The 20,588-nt window shown below is 32.5% G+C and overlaps 2 protein-coding genes across 2 annotated transcripts; one reads left to right on the forward strand and one right to left on the reverse strand.

The window, feature by feature from the left end:
• Window positions 1-18,024: 18,024 nt before the first annotated feature.
• Window positions 18,025-18,589, reverse strand: PG986_014162 (uncharacterized protein; the record flags this gene model as incomplete). The annotated part of the gene is made up of 2 exons (XM_066850384.1): window positions 18,025-18,475; window positions 18,534-18,589. The coding sequence occupies 2 exons, from the start codon at window positions 18,587-18,589 to the stop codon at window positions 18,025-18,027; spliced, it is 507 nt and encodes a 168-aa protein (XP_066692622.1).
• A 1,129-nt stretch (window positions 18,590-19,718) lies between these two features.
• PG986_014163 (uncharacterized protein) lies at window positions 19,719-20,126 on the forward strand (the record flags this gene model as incomplete). The annotated part of the gene is made up of 1 exon (XM_066850385.1): window positions 19,719-20,126. The coding sequence occupies one exon, from the start codon at window positions 19,719-19,721 to the stop codon at window positions 20,124-20,126; it is 408 nt and encodes a 135-aa protein (XP_066692623.1).
• Between the last annotated feature and the right edge of the window lie 462 nt (window positions 20,127-20,588).

Here is a 20,588-nt window from a genome sequence, read left to right on the forward strand (position 1 = left end):
AATAAATACTCGTAGCTTTTACTTAAAGTATTAAATCGTTATTTCAGCTTATCCCGCCGTTTAAAAATAACCTGCCGAGGATAGTTTTTACTTAATTCTTAGGATTTTTAATACCTTATTTATAAAAACGGAAGTAAATTACGGTCCTCGGTTTAAAATTACTATTAAAAAGTAATTATATATCCGGTATAATCTTTCTTAGTATAGTCGGGCTGCTTCGGTTACGGTAATAGTTATTCGGTAAGCGATATTTTATATTCGTTTCCCCTAATTTATCGATTATTAGTATAATATTATCGTTCCCTTTTTTATTTTTAAGCATTATTTTAAAGTTTACCGCGATAATATCCCAGGGTCGTAATAAAATTAATAATAAGTATAAAAGGCCTAGTATCTTATCGCGGGGAACCTTACTCGGTTTATATTTTATATAATTAGCTACGAACATATCGCAATTTTTATTTAATCCTGGCCACCAGTATTTTATTTATATTAACCGCCTAGTTTTATTCTTTCTTAAGTATATTATAAAAGTCCGAGAGTAAACCTTATCGATTATATAGGTTCGAAAGTCGCCTTCGTTAGGTATAATAAGGCGGCTTTAAAATAGAATAAACCGTCCGTTAATAATTTATCTTTATGTTTTATTTTCTCGGGTTTTTTATTTATATATTTTTAACCCCGAATATATAGTATTCTCGTATAAGAGGGTGTCGGTAAGTTTATATTTAAAACGTTCGGGTAGCTTCTCGATTAAGTATAATTAAAAGCTCGCTTTTTTTTTAATCGGGCAACGCGTTTTTTAAGGCTTAAATAACGTTTAAAGAGGCTAGCTTAAATAAGGCTATAGTTTATTAAGCATCCTTTTTATCTTTTTAAGTTTTAAAATTACCCGTTTTTTTAAAAAATATGTTAACGAGGACGTTTTTTCCCCCGGCTTATAAGTGATTATAAAATTATATTATAATAACGTATCGGTTTAAGCCGCTTATTTTACGTTAAATAATCGTTTAATGCCGAAATATTAAAGTATTTCGTAATTAATAATTACGAGAAATAATTAAGATCGTTATAATTTCATTAGTTCCGCTTTTTAATATTTAAACGCTTTTATTATTACTAATATTTTTTTATCCTAAATAGGGTAATTATACTCGGCTTTTTATATCGTTTCGAAATAAAAATATACGGGATATTATTTATTATTAAGTCCCTCTTTTTAAAATAAAACGCTAATTAAAATACTATTCGATATATCGGTCTCGACTCGGGTTTCTTTATTATAAAAAAAGTATATTAATACGGGCGCCTTTAAAAGTAATTTCTTTAGCCTTTCGAATACTTCCTAATATTCGTCAGTCTACGCGAAGGTAAGACTTTTTTTAATTAAGTTCGTTAAAGGCTTAACGATACGGTTATATTCGTACACGAAGCGTCGGTAATAATTATAAAATTTAAAAAAGGATTAGACGGCTTTAATATTAATAAGGGCGTTTTAATCCTTAACGGCCTTAATTTTTTCGGGGTCGATTTTCACGCCGTTTATACCCACTATAAAACCGAGGTATTTAGTTTTAGTAACGTAAAATTCGCATTTTTTTATATTAGTTTAAAAGTCTGCTTCCTTTAACTTTTATAACACTTTCTTAATATATTCTACGTATTCTTCCTCGCTTTCCGAGTAAATTAAAATATTATCGAGGTAAACGCTATAAATAAATCTAAGTATTCTATTAGGATCTCGTTAATAAACCGTTAGAATATTACGGGGCTATTAATAAATTTAAAGGGAAAAACTTAATATTTAAAGGATTTATACTTAATTCGAAATGTCGTTAAATTTTAATCCTAGAGTTTTATACGAATCTTATAGAATACTTAGCGGATATCGATCTTAGTATATATTTTAACCTTAATTATCCTATTAAAAGTCTTATTAATTAGCGGCAGCGGATACTAGTCTTTCTTAATAAATATATTTAGTTTATAATAATCGATATAAAAACGGAGTCCTCTATTAGCCTTCCGTATAAATAAAATAGGCGCTGTTTACGGAGTAATATTATTAATAATAAAACCCTTTTTTAAAATAACGGTAACGTATTTTTTATAAACTTTAAATTCCTCGAGGGATATTTTATAAAATGGGCTAAATTTTAAGTCCTCGGGGCTCTTTTCTTTTCTAGGTTTATTTAATAATCGCTTACGCCTCCCTGGTATAACGCGATAACGTCGAATTAAGTTTTATTAAAAATATTATGGTATTTATAATAATTAAGGGGCATAGTTTTTTTAACTTTTTATTTTAAGGTTTCCTCGTCGTTTAATAAAAAGTCGTTTTTAAAGTTAATAACTCGGTTAATATCGTTTAAGTATATAATTTTTATAACGTCGGAACCGATATCGTTAAAAAATCCGCCTACGTTTAAGGTTTATACTTCGACGGGCCTTGACTTATACTATTTTACGCCGTCTCGTTTTAGCCCGTGAGGGAAGTTTTTCGAGGGACGACCCTTTTTAAATAAAAATCTTTTAGTTAAACGCGGGGGTAATAATTTATTAAGTTAGCGGTTTATTTTAAAAATCTCGGGATTTTTAAACCGGTTTTTCGAAAGCGGTTTTAATATAACGTAGCGGGGTAGTATTAGTCTTTTTATTATTTAGTTTTAGTTATTTATTTTTTATTCCTTAATAAGCTATTCGATACGTTATCGGGCTGTTTTTATAGTAGCCTAAAGAACTATTTCCGGTTCTCTAAGCTAACCTAGGAACGGGTTATCGCTCGGGGTTTCCGGTTTATTTATTATAATAAGCTATTAGTAATTAAGTTAGGGCTTTAAAGAAAAAGCTTTATCTCGCCTTCGTTTATTTTTAATAGATATTTTTCTTTGCTTTTAAATAACGTTTTAATTATATTCGGGTTTCTTTAAAAACTGTCCTATTTCCGTAATATCGATGTCTCGAGTTTAAGCTTTCTACTAGTTTTTTAGAAAGATTAGCCGTTTTTTTTAACAGTTTATTATAACGTCGTATTTTTTAAACTATTTTCGTTCGATAATAAAATCGTGCTTTATATCGATTATAAAAAAGGGTATAAAAAGTATTTTATATTCTTATATTTTAAAGTTTAAAAGACGGGCGATATTAATTAATTAAAAGAATTTACTATCGTATCCTCCGATAATTTTAAATTAAAACTTAGTTAATTATTAAGGGTTTAATCGCTTTATTACTTTACGGGCTAATTTTACGCTTATAAACAGCTTTTTATTAATTCCCGTGTCCGCGAATGTATTAATAGTGGTAATAAATACTTTATTACTTATTATAATATAAGTAAAAATAAAAGGGTCCCTTTTAAAGCAGGTTTATAAGAAATTAAAAAATATATCTTATATACTTAGCTCGGATAATATTTTTAGGAAAGAGTTAAGATTCCTTAAAATATTTAGTTTTCCGAGTTATCGGAGTCCTCTTTTAAACGGGTAAAGCTAAACGAAACGGTCGATTTAAGATTAATAAGATTATATTCTATTAAAACTATTAATCCGTTAATTCGCTTAATACGTTATTAATTAAAAGTTTTTTTATTAAAACAATTCCGGGAAAAATATCCGGTTTTCTTATAATTAAAACATATTCTTTTAATTAAAAGCTTTTTTATTTTAACGGCAGGGATGCGACGGGAAATATCGGTTTATTTAAACGATCCGGCAGCGGAGTCACCGGCGGAATTAGTTTTAAGGGCAGTGCTCCGTTCAGTATTTTTTCCGATAGTTTTAACGTTATCCTTTTTTTCACGCTATTACGCTAAACGTAGTTACGATTATATTAATAATTATATTAAAGGATAATAAAATAAAACTTATTAAACGAAATATCGTTATTATAATAATCGATAATTATTTTTTTATTTAATCGGGCGGGTAATTTATTATTAAACTCCCGTTTATAGTCGTTTTTTTTAACGCGGGCGTGTCCGGTTAATTTAACGAATTCGAATCGAAAAGTTTAAAAGCTATTACTAGGCTTTATAGTTAGGTCTCGGAAAGCCTTACGGGCCTTTTCGTAAGCGTTAAGGTTATAATATTATTCGTATAAATAATTTAAGAGGTCTTTAAAAATCTTAACTAAAGGATTATTCCACTCGTTAATAACGAAAGGGTATAAATTCTTAACGGTTTTACTATTAACCCGGCTAATAATATAAATATACTTATCCTTATTAATAAGGTAATAGTTAATATTCGTTTTTAATTTACCCTTTAGGGTTATAAACTAATAATCGACCTTAATTTTAAAATCTTTTTTATTAGTGAATAAAGGGGGGTCAAATATTTTAATGTTTTATTTAAAGCTATTAAGTAACGTAACGCCGGTACGGGTCGTCCTTTTTATTTAAACCGAGACTTCTCGGTTTCGAATTAAGAAATTAACGATATATTAATTTAATTACTAGATTTCCTCGTTTCTTTTTACGACGACTAGTATAAAGTTTTTCTTTTTCTCGGTGAGCTTACCGTTTCTATTTAGTCCTTTAGTTTAACTATTTTTTTAGTTAGCGTCGTTATTTAAGTCTTTTTCGCCGAGGACGGCAATTTATATGTAGCTTTCTTTTAAGCTAGTATTAAGGTTTTTAGAGATTTTTATTAAATTAAGGGCTTAGTTTTTAAAGCTTATTATAAAGAAAGTTCGCAGTTTAAACTCTTTTTAAATAGCGGTCGGGTTTTTTTTATATATTTTGTCGAAATATTTTTCGATAATTAAGCTTTCGCGTTTAAACTATTAAGTTTTCGCGGTCTCGGTAAAGGTTACGAAAGATATCGCGGGAATATTATAATAAAGATTATATATAATAGTTAATCGTTTAATTTTTTTTCGATATTTTCGTTTATAACGTTAAAAAAGTTATTAAAAAAAAAGAACGCTTATAGTTTAAGTTTAGCCTCGACCTAGTATAGTTAATAAAATAATTCGGGAGCGGTGATTTTTTGTTTTAGGTCGCTTTTAATATCGAATAATAAGTTTTTACCCTCGCGCCTAGTAATAACGCTTTAATTATTTACGTTTATTAGGTTTACGTTAAAATAAACGAAAGATACGCGTTTAATTAATAAAGAATCTCGCGCGGCACGCTTTTTTAAGCTCGCGAAAAAACGATTAATATTATTAATATTAAAACGCACTGATTTACGGGTTTATTCTACGCGCGCATCGCGCTTTTTTAAGCCGGCGGTTATCTTAATTAATTACTTTATTTAATTAAAATTAATTTAGGTTCTAGTTTTTAAAAGAGTGGGATATTCGTAGGGCTTTCTTAGGCTTAGTAAATTAGATTTTTTTCGGTAATATTATAATTATAATAATTTAAAAGGTAAAGCTATAAATTATTATTTTATTATAAAAAACCGAATAAAATAGGGAGAAAGGAAAAGGTTTAGCCTTGCCGGAACGATTTCCTTATTTAAATAGGTAAAGAAAAGTTAGGTGGCGCTCGGGCTATCTCTCGTATACCCTTGCCCCACTCTAGTTAGCAGGGCTACTAAAGGCCTATTCTAAGGTGCGCCGTAGTAGCGTGTTTATTAAAGTATCGAATTTAATTTTTACCTTTTTTATTCGTAGTTTAACTATTTTTAATAATTACGATTACTTAATTTTTCGATAATAAGCTATCTTTATACTAGGAAAAGAAATACGTTTTTTTAATAAAGATAATATACAAAGGGATAGCGTAACCGTATAATTCGACGCTTTAAATTATTATAACGTGGTTTATTATTACGCGACGTATATTACTTAGCGACGCACCTTAATTTAATTCTAATATAATTAAACTTTAACGCGTAATACCTTTATAATTATAATACTTAATTAATTTTAAAAAGATCGGATAGTTTTAATAATTTAAACGACACGAAACGAACCGAATTAAATAAGCTAAAGAGTAGTAATAAAAGTTTATAATATACTTAAATTAACTTTACGCTATCGAATTTACGGCCGAACTTTAAAACGCGAAATCCGACCGAAACGACGTAAAATAAATTTAATTAAAAAAAGGTATTTCGTAAATATATAATTAATTTAAATATCCGAGGGATGCTTCTCGATTTTATTAATATAAAAAATATAGCTAATCTCCTTACCGCGTTACGCGGCGGCGACCGCGTCGGTAAATATTAGGTTAAGCGTTTTATTAACCGTAACCCGGATTTAAAAACTAAAATAAATCGTTAATATAATTATTAAAAGGCTTTTTACGAGGATTTTAAAGTTATTTCTGCCTAGTTTACGCTAGTCGCGAATATAAAAGCGAAATACGGAATTATTAACGAAAATATTTAAAATTTTAACGAAACCGGCTTTATAATAAATATAATCGAGTTAATACTCGTTATAATACGCGCCGAGCGGCGTAAAAAAACGAAATCGGTCTAGCTTAATAATCGGGAATAAATAACGGCGATTAAATATATTAATTCGTAGGGCTAATATATTCCGCCGTTTTTAATTGTTTAAAATTAATATTACTTCGCGAATTAATCCCGCGAAACCGATTTACTAAGCGATTAAGTAATTAAGCCGACTTTTAATGGCTAGATTAATAACGAAATAGGCTTAAACTAAATTAAGTACTTCGATAAATATACTAAATCGTAAACGAAAGGTCGCTACCGCCTCTTAATTCTCGACGGCCACGAGAGTTATATTTCGGCCGAATTCGAAGTATATTACTAAAATAACAATATTATTATTATTAATATACTTCCCTATTTATCGTATTTACTCTAACCTTTTAATATAATACTTTATTCGCCTTTAAAGCGTATTTATTCGAAAAAAAATAGAGCTATTTATTAAAGCTTTTATAAACTATATTACTAAGCTCGAATTCTTTATTATTTTTAAAGCCGCGCATTTTATTATTTTTACGGAAGCTAATATTAAATTTAAATTTAACGTATTTAGTTTAGTACCTTATAATTTTAACGAAATAATTAATAAACTAAATATACGTCTCCGAACGTTTATACTTAACTTATCCCGTTTAAAAACGGCTAGTACCTATAACCTTTAAACGCCGTTTAACCCCTAATAAATAACTAAATACTCTATTTATATTAAAAAAAGGGTGTTTACTTATTAAGAAAGCTCTCCGACGCCGATTTTAAATACGGTAAACTAAATAGCGAAAAATATAACTAAAATAGCTTATAAAATAACCCTTATACGCGATAAAATATATATATTAAAAGAGGCTAATTTAGCACTTTCTAAGCGCCGGAGAGCTAAAAATCGCGAGTTCAGCTTAAAAGAGCCCTTACTATTAAAAAATCTTAGCAGCTACAAAATAAAAAAATAAAAAAAGAAACGTTTAACGCCCAATAAAACTAAAAATAGGGGTTCGTTAAAGCGAAGGGCGACCGGTAAAAGGCGCTATAGTATTTACGGCGAAACAAGTCACAATGCGTAAACATATAAAAAAAATATAAAATTAAGCGAGGAATTAAATAGCGAATAGTTTTAATTAATTTTAAGCGTTATAATTAAATTAATTTATATAAAAAGGTCGAGAAATAAAAAAGGTGCGTCGCTAAGTGATATACGTCGCGTAATAGTAAACTACGTTATCGTTAAAAACCGTTACCCGTTATCTTTAATTAAAAAGTCGCTAAATAATTTAAAAGGAATAAAATACTTTACGAAATTAAATATTATCGCCGCTTTTAACGCCGTACGTATAAAGCAGGGATAAAAATACTTAACCGCCTTTCGTATACGGTTTAGTTTATTCGAAAGCTTAGTTATATCGTTTAGTTTAACGGGCGCACCGTTAATATTTCAAAGGTTTATAAACAATACTTTAAGGTTTTATTTAAACTAATTTTATACCGCGTACTTAAATAATATTTTAATCTATAGTCGAACGCGAAAAAAATATACCGAATACGTTCGAAAAGTCTTATAAACCTTAAAAGAGTTAAGGCTATTCGTAAAGCTAAAAAAGTACGAATTCGTTATTTAAAAAACGATATTTTTAGGATTAATCGTGGGCGCCGAAAAGATTCGAATAAATCCGGAGAAGATTAAAACGATTAAGAATTAGGCTACGCCGGCCTATTTAATCGATATATAAGCCTTTATTAAGTTTAGGAATTTTTATCGAAGGTTTATCCGCGATTTCTTTAAAATTATCGCGTTAATAATAAATTTAATAAGGAAAGGCGTACCTTTTTATTAAACTCGAGATTATAAGGACGCCTTTTAAAGATTAAAGAAAGTATTTATAAAGGCGCCGGTATTAATACCGTTCGACTAGGATAAAGAGATTATTTTAAAAACTAACGCGTCCGATTTTATATTAGCCGGAGTATTATTATAATACGACGATAAAGGGATATTACGGCCGGTAGTGTTTTATTTAAAGAAACACTTTACAACGAAGTATAATTACGAAATTTATAATAAAAAACTATTAATTATTATTCGCTGTTTCGAAAAGTGGCGGCCCGAATTAAAAAGCGCCGCTTCCCCGATTAAAATAATTACGGATTATAAAAACCTAGAATACTTTACGATAACGAAATTATTAAATTAAAAATAAGCCCGATAATCCGAATTCTTATTACGTTTGAATTTTAAAATTACGTATCGTTTAAAAAAACAAGGAATTAAGCCCGACGCTTTAATTAAAAGGTTAAAAAATCTATTAAAAAAAGGGATGAACGTTTAAAACATTAAAACCAAATAATATTAAAGCGCGTTAACCTCGAGCACCTTCCCGACTCCGAATAAAATACCTTTAACCCCGGATAACCGCCAGCTCGTTTATATAAACACGTTCGCTTCGCCGATCCCTTAATTTTTTTAAGCTTATCCCCGATTACCCGATTCTAAACTAGGTTCCAAATAGCCTTACCCGTTGATAAATTTACCGTTAATACCGAGCTTATTAATAATATCGATTTAGCCGACCCCGCCGCTTTTAAACCGTCCTCGGAAAAAGAAATACCTATTTCGACCGTTCCGGCCCAGCTATAGCCTCTTTTTAACGAAAATTACTTAAAAAACGAAGAGCTTTTGTTTATTATTAACGCCTTAAAAACCGAAAAAACCCGCCACCCGCGAATCTCTTTAGCCGAGTATAAAATAAAGAATTAATACCTGTTTTACCGAAAAAAACTATACGTCCTTAATTTATCGGAATTATACGTAAAATTTTTAAAAATATATTACGCTTCCCCCGTAACCGGGTATATAAAATATTTATATATTTACGAAGCGTTATCCCGAAATTATTACTGGCTTAATATATTAATATATATTAAAACCTAGGTTAAAAACTATTATATTTATAAAAAAATTACTAGTTCCCGCGAGCCTCGTTAAAGGGTATTAAAACCTTTTCCCGTTTTTTAAAAAACTTAATAAAACTTATCGATAAACTCTATTACCTACCTGCCGAAAAGCGAAAATTACGACGCTATTTTAATCGTAATCGACCGTTTAATTAAAATAAAACATTTTATATACTATAAAGGTATTTATAACTCCGAGGAAATCGCCCGTTTATATACGAAATATATATAAAAGCTTTACGGATTCCCGAAAACGATCGTATCGAACCGAGGCTTTTAATTCGTTTCCGATTTTTAAAAACACTTAATTCGTTACTTAAAGATAAAATCCTGCTTATTTATTATTTATTATTTTAAAATCGATAAATAAATAAAAATCGTTAATACGTTTTTAAAATAATATTTATAAGGTTAAGTATTATATTTATAAAACGATTAAATAAAATAATTACCGTTAACCGAGTTCGCGATTAATAATATAATTAGCGAAAATATAGGCACGACGCCTTTTTTCGCGAATTACGGGTTTTACCTATATTTTAATTTTAAACCTACCGTACTAAGCGATAAAATCGCCGCGAAGAACGTTAAAGACCTCGTTTATTAAATAAAGGAAATATACGAATATTTTTAAGCCGAAATTCGCTTAGCTTAAGGCCGATAAAAAAAATACGCGAACTATAAATATAAACCCGCCCGCCGATTTTTAATTAATTAAAAAATATAGCTCGATACTCGTAATATATAAACGCTCCGCTTATAAAAAAAACTGGACTAAAAAAACTTAGGGTTATTTATAATTAAAAAAATCGTTAGCCTATACGCGTACCGCTTAGAACTGCCTGTTTCGATAAAAATTTACCCCGTGTTTTACGTTAACCTATTAAGGCCCGTCGTCGAGAACCTTTTTACCTAAATAATAATAAGACCCTCCCTTACCTATAGAAATAGAGGGTATTAAAAAATAAAATATTAAAAAAATCCTAAACTCTCGTTAAAACCGCCGAAGCCGCGGTAACCGCCTCCGCTTAAAGTATACCGTTAAATAAATAGGATATAATAAGCCGACCGAAAAACCTACCGTATACTTAAAAAACTATACCGAAATCGTGGCGAATTATTATCGCCGTTACCCGAATAAACTTAAACCTACTTAAATTAAATTAAAGAATTTATCGTTTAATTAAAAATTACACCGAAAATTACTTACTTAAATTAATTAAGTATTATATTATTTAAACCGATTAAACCGTTTAAACTTTGCCTTATTATTTCTCGTCGACGGTACTCCGCTTTAAAAAAAGGGGTATTATTACGGCTTTAAATACTAAAATAAACCCTCGGCTTTTAACGGGCCGACTATTATATTTAGCGCTGCGTATAAACGCTTAGAGAGCGCCTTGTTTTAAAAACCTCTATTCTCGATCCTCTATTTCGTAGCTTTTCGAGCTACGTTTTCGTTATATAATTACCGATACTTAAAAGACTATAGTAATAGAATTAACGTCGCCCTGCCTATTTTAATATCTAACTACTACCCGTGATAAGCTTATAAACTATAAATTTAGCACTTTATTAAAGCTCCGTTACCGTTAAGATTAAACAGAATATATATTTAATAGCCTAGTAGTTATTTAAATAATTTCGGGCTATAAGCTCTTTAATAGGTTAACACTTACTCTTATCTTAAAAATAACGTTTACTACCTCTTATCCTACTCACTCTTAACCACTTATCGGCTCTTTAATATCTACAGGCCCTTATTTTATAATAATACCTTCCTCCTCGCATTAAAGACTATATTAAGTGTTTTTTTAAATTCTTAGTAATTTAGTTTCTCTATTATACTTAAAGTAGTACATAAAAAGATTATATTTACGCTAAATATACTACTTAAATCTTTTTATTACCCTAAATAGCTCCGTATATAAGCGAGATTTTATAAAATACGCTTATACTTTACTGTTATAATTATTTTTTAATAGCAATATATACTTTAAGAGCTCGTACTTTAAAGGGTACTCGAAAAGGTTTTAAAGTATACGGTAAAAAGGTTTAGGTACTCTCTTAATAAATCTTCGCGAAATAACGTGTTTTATAAACGACGTTATATATATTTTATACTTTAATTATATTAAACCCTTTATCGAAACACCTTTAACTGCGTATATAAGCTTTACGAAAGCCTTTAAACTTAAATATCCTACTCTCGTATACTATCTCTTTTTTAAATTTATTCTTATATAAACCTTTTTTACGGGCTTTTTATTCGCTATAGAGCGTCTCATCGTTACGTAAATACTTATTACGCTAGCTGCATTTATTAATAGGAAATTAGTATAAAAAGTAAATAAAAGCTTATATTTAATAAAAACTAGGTTACCCCTTTTTATAAACCTTTATATTAAAATACTATCTTTTAATAATCCTACTCGTAGCGTATAATCCTTTCTATAATATTAAATATTAACGCTTTTTAAAAGCGGTTCGGAAATAATATTAATATAAAAGCCCTCGATTAATACTACCCTATTAAGTTTAAAATCGGTTAGCTCGCCTCGCGCTATAAAAGTATCCTTTATAATTCTTACCCCGTACTTTTTAATCGGAAACGTAATTATACCTACTTCTATAAATTTACTAGCCGAGGTTAACACTAAAAACTTTAATATTAATAAGTTCTCGCTATTAACGATATAATAAAAGCTATAATTATCGATTAAGGTTAACTATAAGAGGTTATATAATCCTTAGTTCTAATAAACCGATATATTAAAATCTTTCTTAACGCTAAAAAATATATAATCGATAATCGCGTATAATACTTCTCTTTATACGAAGCTGCTTAAACTAATCTAGTTAAACTTAATAAACTATTAACGTAGCGAGGCTTATTTAATATCGAAGTTTAATCGATACTTAATCTCCGCGCACGCCTCTTAGTTTAAATAAATTAATTAATTAAAGGGTTTATCTTTAATCCTTTTAATAAAAGTATACTTTAAAAAGTAATAATTCGCTAGTGGCTAATAATAACGTAGCTAAACATCGAAACGAGGTTTACAAGGGTAATTATAACTTAATAAGCCCTGCGATTTACGATTATTAATTAATCCGTGCTCTTCCCGCTTATTACTAAGCGAAGCGTAAAATAAATATTTTCCCCTCTTTAACCTATTCCGTTCTAAGCTCACCACCCGTCTCGCTAACCCCCTGCCTCGCTAACCCCCTTTTCCCCACTAAAATAGTAAAAACTTCATAATATTCAAAAGGTTCTATAAAATTAAATAAAATAGGTAAAATTAATTAGACCTTTATATTTTAAAATAAAAGACAATTTAAAGTTAATATAATTTGAATTTAAAAATATATAAATTTAACGCTATTAATATAACGCTTAAAAGGTGAATTTGAAATTTTATATATAAATTACTAAGAAATGTAAAAATTAGGATAAAACTTTAAATAAATATTATTATTTAAGTTTAAAACATTTTACGGTTACAAGATATTATTTAAGAGGTAAATTAAAGAAACGGAGCTTATAAGTAATTTATTTATTTAATTATTAATTTATTTTAAAATTTTAAATTATTTTCTATGTGGAAAAACTAGAGAAAATTTATTTTCTTTAATTAAAAAATGGTTTTATTTTATTTATTTTTTATTTCTAAAATATAATACTTTATTAAGCTTAAATATAATAAATAATAAAATAATCACGTGATTTATATATAAACTTTATTTTATATTCGTTATAATAATATTTTAAATACCTTAATTTATTCTATTAAATAAAACTATAAAAAATATAAAATCTTTATATTTACTATTTATTATAGTTAAATTCTTATAAAACGAAAATTCTTCTTTATATTTTAATTAAAATATTTAAAAATAGCCATTAGTTAATAAGAGGGGGAGTTAATAAGGGGATACGTGAGCTTATTTACTCTTTTAATAGCGAGTTTAATATAATTAAGCTCGTTAGCGTATATCCTTTTTACTCCGCATAATCGAGTTCTTTTAATCGGCGTTAACCTTATCTTAATATTAATCGCTTATTAACCGTTTTAAACTATATACGAATTACTAAATATCCCTACACTTCGAGGATCTTTTCGGAAATCGCGTTCGTATAGGCTTTATTTTATTATATTAATTAAAGTTAAAAATCCTCTCCCCTTGGCTTAGCTCGCTTTAAAAGTTTATTATATTAATCTTAAACGAAAACAATATATAAACTCGCGGAGGGTTTAAATTATTATTTAAATTAACGGATAATATTTTAAAGCGTAGGTAATTAGTTTAAGTTATAAATATTATTATAAGTTACGTTAATATATACCTTCGGAACCGTAAGCTTAATTTATTCGTTAATAGTAATAATAGTACCCTTCCATGTTATATAGTAGTGTATTTTTATACTTTATTCGCTTTATTTAAGTTTAATACGCTTAATAATATTATCGATAAGCGTATCGTATATCGGCTCCGAGTCTTTTACCGCCGTATATACGCTTATTATAGGGTTTATTAAACTAATTTCGCTTATTAATTAAAAGTTCTCGGTTAAACCTTGTTTAATTTCGCCGATTATACGCAGCTTAAGCTTATTATAAAGATAAGCGTCGTTAGGTATATTAGGATCGAGGTATATTTAAATACTATGCTTAAGAGCACTTATTTTAAACGAGTTATACTAATTTAACTAGTCTCGCTTAATCTCGAGTTTAATATTAATTAACTTAATAAAAGGTTTAAATATAATAAGTATCGTGGAAGTAATAAAAAATAAAAAAGTATAAGAAAATATAAATTTAGAATCGCTCTTTAATGCGTAGGGTTTAATAGAATAAGCGATATAATAATAATAACGAGCTTATTTAATAGAAAGCGCCGGGCTTATAACTATCGCACGGTAGAGAGCGTTCGGATAGTATATTAAGTATTAAAGTACTGCCTAAAAGAAAGAAAGAAAAGGATAAAAGAGAAAGGTGCTACCGTACTAATAAATATATAAATAAAATGTTTTAAGTAGCGCGCTAGGCGCGTTAAGAGGCGACCCCTTATTTCTATCCTCTTGCGACATTAATTATATTCTATACGAAAATAAACTACGCGCGATACGCGTCGGAATTTTCGTAAAAGAGTTTTTAATAATCGATTTTTCGGTTAAAACATATCCGGAAATCTAGTATTATCGTATAAAATTAAAAGCTTAATTAATATCGACGCGTCCCGCGTTACGTAGATTAAATAATTAATTCGCTATATCTTTAATATTATTTATTTAAAGCGGAAACGATCGCGAATTTAAATTAATTATATATTATATAATTAATTGCTCTTCGAAATTCGTAAACTTTTACGTTAACGACTATATATTTCGTTATAAAATATTACCGCGACGTTAATAATATAAAGTTATATAAGAGATATTATATATTCGCGTTACGGTTTATACGCGTAATTTAAGGTTTTTTTTAAAGCGTTTAAAACGTTAATTATATATCGTTCTCTTTTTATTAATTTACTATCGTAAGTGGTAAAAATATAAAGTATAAAATATAAATTATATAGAATTAAAAGAAAGTGTTTAATTAGATCGTATATTTACATAGACCGTAAATTACGTTATACTTAAAATATTATAAGTTTAATGATTAAAAGTTGATTAAAATATTTAGTAAAGACTTTTATAATTAAAATTAATACGAGGCGATTTAAAATTTAATAATTATAACGTAGTTTACCCCTACGCGACGCATATCACTTGGCGACGCACCTTTTCCACTTCTCGACCTTTTTATATAAATTAATTTAATCACAACGCTTAAAATTAATTAAAACTATTCGCTATTCGATTTCTCGCTTGATTTTATATTTTCTTTATATGTTCGCGTATTATAACCTGTTTCGCCGTAGATATTATAGCGCCTTTCACCGGTCGCCATCTATTTTAATAAACCCTTATTTTTTATTTTTATCGGGCGTTAAACGCTTTTTTTTTGCCTTTTTGTTTTATAGCTGCTAAGATTCCTTAATAATAAGGGCTTTTTTAAGCTAAATTCGCGATTTTTTAATTCTTCGGCGTTTAGAAAGTATTAAATTAGCCTCTTTTAATATATATATTTTATCGCGTATAAAGGTTATTTTATAGGCTATTTTAATTATACTCTTCGCTATTTAGTTTACCGTATTTAAAATCGGCGTTAAAAAGCTTCTTTAATAGGTAAACACCCTCTTTTTAATATAAGTAGAGTATTTAATTATTTATTAAGGGTTAAACGGCGTTTAAGGGTCGTAGGTATTAGCCGTCCTTAGACGGGATAGGTTAAATGTAGGCGTTCGGAGACGTATATTTAGTTTATTAATTACTTCGTTAGGGTTATAAGGTATTAAACTAGATACGCTAAATTTAGATTTAATATTAATTTCCGTAAAAACAGTAAAATACGCGGCTTTAAAAGCGATAAAAAACTCGAGTTTAGTAATATAGTTTATAGAAACCTTAATAAATAGCTCGATTTTTTTCGAATAAGTACGCTTTAAAAACGAATAAAATACTATATCGAGAGGTTAAAGCAAGTGCGATAAATAGGGAGGTATATTAATAATAATAATATTATTATTTTAATAGTATACTTCGAATTCGGCCGAAATATAATTCTTATAGCCGTCGAGAATTAAAAGACGGTAACGACTTTTTATTTACGATTTAGTATGTTTATCGAAATGTTTAATCTAGTTTAAGCTTATTTCGTTATTAGTTTAGTTATTAAAAATCGGCTTAATTATTTAATCGCCCGGTAAATCGGTTTCGCGGGACTAGTTCGCAAGGTAATATTAATTTTAAACGATTAAAAACGGCGGAATATATTAACCCTACGAATTAATATATTTAATCGTCGTTGTTTATTCCTAATTACTAAATTAAACCGACTTCGCTTTTTTACGCCGCTCGGTGCGTATTATAACGAGTATTAACCCGATTATATTTATTATAAAGCCGGTCTCGTCGAAATTTTAAATATTTTCGTCGACGATCCCGTATTTCGCCTTTATATTCGCGATTAGCGTAAACTAGGCAGAAATAACTTTAAAATCCTCGTAAAAAGCCTTTTAATAATTATATTAACGATTTATTTTAGTTTTTAAATCCGGGTTACGGTTAATAAAGCGTTTAACTTAATATTTACCGACGCGGTCGCCGCCGCGTAACGCGGTAAAAAAATTAGCTATATTTTTTATACTAGCGAGATCGAAAGGTATCCCTCGGATATTTAAATTAATTATATGTTTATAAAGTACCTTTTTTTTAATTAAATTTATTTTACGTCGTTTCGGTCGGATTTCGCGTTTTAAAGTTCGGCCGTAAATTTAATAACGTAAAGTTAATTCGGGTATATTATAAGCTTTTACTATTACTCTTTAATTTATTTAATTCGGTTCGTTTCGTGTCGCTTAAATTATTAAAACTATCCGATCTTTTTAGGATTAATTAAGTATTATAGTTATAAAAATATTACGCGTTAAAGTTTAATTATATTAGAATTAAATTAAGGTGCGTCGCTAAGTAATATACGTCGCGTAATAGTAAACCACGTTAGCGTAGTTTATTTTCTTTTAATATATTTTATAAAAAAAATCGTTAATAATAAAGTATTTTTAAATTAATTACTTTTTAACGAAAAAAATATCCTTATAACTTTATTTTTATTAAGTAAAAATAAAATATAAAGAAATAAAACAATTAAAACTTTAATAATATACGCGTTAAATACACTACGAAATATTTTAAAAATTACTATAAGTAAATTTAATATTTATCGTTTTATTTACCTTATAATACGTAATTAACTTCGAAAACAGGGTAAAAAAAAAGACCGGCGACGAGTGCGGTACGCGGGGTTGCTAGAAAGCTTCGTTTACCGACGCATGAGACGCGCCAGATATGGGTTGGATATTTGCCTTATATGCAAGCTCTTCTCGTTTCCAGCGAGAAATGCGCTAATAAGGAGGCTCTGTGGAGGGATCACAATACTGTAGCTGCGCGGTCCAACTATCCAGTCACCTGGGCCGCCAGTCACCCTATCACAAGCCCAAGAGACATATGCCATCTCAGTGAAGCGACTGTCACCTGACGCCACTCGATTGCCTCGTTGGCTAGTTGCTGTGTCTATGCTCGACGCAAACCAACCAATGCCTGGATTGGGTCGGGCCTGGAAGACTATGCTCGGAAAGCACTTCCTGTTACAGACCAGAGCCTGTTACAGACCAGAAGATCTACTGACAATGTCGGCGCGTTTGTGATACCTCGTGTGGTCTACGCGATGGGGGTGGATGACAAGCCCGACGTCTCCGAATGGTGCGGAGAGAGGGTTTTCTCCAATCCAAACCTACCGACCTCATTGCCGGGACATAAACACTAAATCAGTAAAGTTATAATTGGCTAGAGATATTTCGGTACTTGAGTCTCTAATAGATAGGTGTGAAACCCCAACAGCAAACTCCAAGATACGAAACCAATCATCGACACTTTTAACCGTGTCTCGCAACCTCTACCCATCTCATACCCTCCATGTCATACCCCTTTGCCAGACTGATCATGTAGTTGGTGCCATCCTTGCCAATCGCCAAGCGCTGCGTGCCGGCGGCGGCGCTAAGCTGCAGCCCCGGATTGGGGGTGCGGCAGAGCTGGATCTGGAACTCGACCCCATCCAGCGTGACGGCCAAGACGACCAGGCCGCCTTGCTGCTCCACGATCGGCGCCTTCTGCACGTACGTAGGTCTTGAACTGGTTCGTGTCGTAGCCCGCCCGGCGCAGGGCGCTTTTTGCCGCCAAGTTGGCGGCGCCCAGCGTGGTGTAGGTTCCGATTACGTATTGCCTACTGCCCACCGTTTGGGGCCAGTTCTGCAGCTGAATGACCTTGAGAAGGACGTGGTACAAGTAAGGAGAAGGACCGCGGTCTGACCCGGCACCCGGTTTGGCGTCCTTTGGGGTCACGGGGGGTATTGGGGTTGAGTTAGATAGACGTCGCGCGTAGAGGGTCGCGAAGGATTCCGTTTCTTCGTCCTGGCCGCCTTCCACTTCAATTATGCATGTTGCCAACCTAGCTGCAGTCGCATCGATCAAATAGAAACCAGCCCCTTCTGACTTCCATCATGAACGTCACAGCATCTAGAACACAATGGCCAGACCACCCTGTCCCGGGAGATGCGCCCATGATGCGATTTTGAGAAAGCCAAATAGCATCAAGCATCTAATACTGGTTGCTTTTGATAATATGTGCTCCGTTTCAGGCGTGGGATACCAGTTGAGCTGGAGGGACCTGAGCGTACCGGCCCCCTCCCCGCCATGGAGACGTGAGCTTGGTTTGATACGGAGAGCGGCCCCACGTTACGGGCTGTGTACACTGCACAACTCGACGCCGCTCGCACCAGACGATAAGCCGAGGTGTATGGCCTACCGCCTGTACCTCAGCTGGGGTGCATCAAAGTGGCGTGACAATGGCACGAACCGCAAGGGTTAAAGGAAAAGTGAGTTGTTTCTGGCACGGCATTCGGGAAGTGTCTTGGCTGGAACCCACGTACTCGGGACATATTGCAAACGACGGCTGGCAGCGCTGAAATCCGTCGGTACTTTTGACAAGTAGCCAGGAAATTGCAGCACTTGGGGCATCCAATGTTGTCACATTAAGAGAACCATTGTGTTGAGTAGTCCCGCAAACGAGGCATGGGGGATCCCGCCAGCACAACACCGGGGATTCGTACAGTAACCCATTGAGCTAAAACGTGCATGTCGGTCGGCATTCATCATGGAATCGTCACCCAAACCCTTTGTTTGTGATTATTTCGTCGGGCAGAGCCTGATACCCATCACACCACAGCTTCGTCCTGTCGATGCAAATGCTGTTCGAGACATGTCTCTTTCTGTCCGGGCGCAACCGCCTGCCCAGGGCTTGTTCGACCATTTTGGGGTACGACCAAATCCGCTTACCACTGCTGTCCAGGTCACCTTCTCGCGAAGGCATAGGAGGAACACCAAGACACTGACAGGTGGGATCGGAGCGGCGCAAACCGACGCACATCAGCGAAGAGGGCACTCGATCGTTCGGCGAACGGGTACTACCGTAAGTCCTTTTTCTTTTTCTTTTTTTCTGCTTGCCATCCCTCGCTCTTCTCATCACCCAAACTTGCATACTACTATTATTTAGATGGCTATGGACAGGCTACACTGGAAGAGGGTTAATCTAGCTTCCTGAACCAGTTACGCAATAGGGGTAGACTGTTATAGGCTGGGCAAGTTCTAGTGCCGTTGTGGAATGCCCAAAGCTATTGGACTATCTCGTATCAATGAAACTCCGACCGACTTACGAGACCTCTGCCACGATACTGAACCGCGCTGCAGCCCATGGCAGCGTTGAGACATTCCGGCGGCTCCTGGAGTCAGGGGCGAGCATGCGTCACCGCGGCGTCCTCGCCCTCCACGCGGCCGCGGCCTCCCACGAAGAGGATCGCATATCCGTCATGGAGTACCTGCTCGGCGAGCTCGGCGTCGACCTCGAGGGCCTGGACGGGACAGATGGCGAATCGTCGTCCGTTAGCAGCCACGACATCTGCAGCACGCCCCTCCACTACGCCATGGGAAACTCCCAGTGGGTAACGGCAAACTGGTTGGTTGGATGTGGAGCCGACCCTGCTGCGAAGAACCAATTCGGAATGACGCCGGAAGACGTGTTTCTTGACCACTTGAAATCATAAGGCAGCGGAACTAGCCACCTTGGTCGCCATAATTTCTACTTATATATAGCCATATACGAGCATCAGTGGAGATAATCAACGCTTGAATCCTGACATGGGGAAGGGCCCAACTGAAAAGGCGTGTCAAGCTGCAACTCAAAGCCAATATAAAGTGTGGTATATGTTTCGTTATCTATTCTATCTTGCATATCCGTGTTGACGCGAGTCGCCGCCCCATGGCCAATGTTGCTATGGCAAGGCCACTTCGTCGTGAATACAGTAGAACGAGTGTAGCCCGTGGTCCAAGGCCTTGACAGCATTCCGGAGATACGCTGTCTCCTCCAACACCGTTATTCTGGTCTTCTGCAGCATCGCCTCGTACGCCGCAACGGGAATTCCCGAGTTTACCCCGCTTACCATTCGTGCAGATCGAAGGAACTAGAACTGTATGTATGAGCATGCAGATAAAGTTTTAATATTTCA

This window comes from Apiospora aurea (genome assembly GCF_038362705.1).
Source record: "Apiospora aurea strain CBS 24483 chromosome Unknown utg000010l_segment0_segment0, whole genome shotgun sequence".
Classification (NCBI taxonomy): Eukaryota; Fungi; Ascomycota; class Sordariomycetes; order Amphisphaeriales; family Apiosporaceae; genus Apiospora; species Apiospora aurea.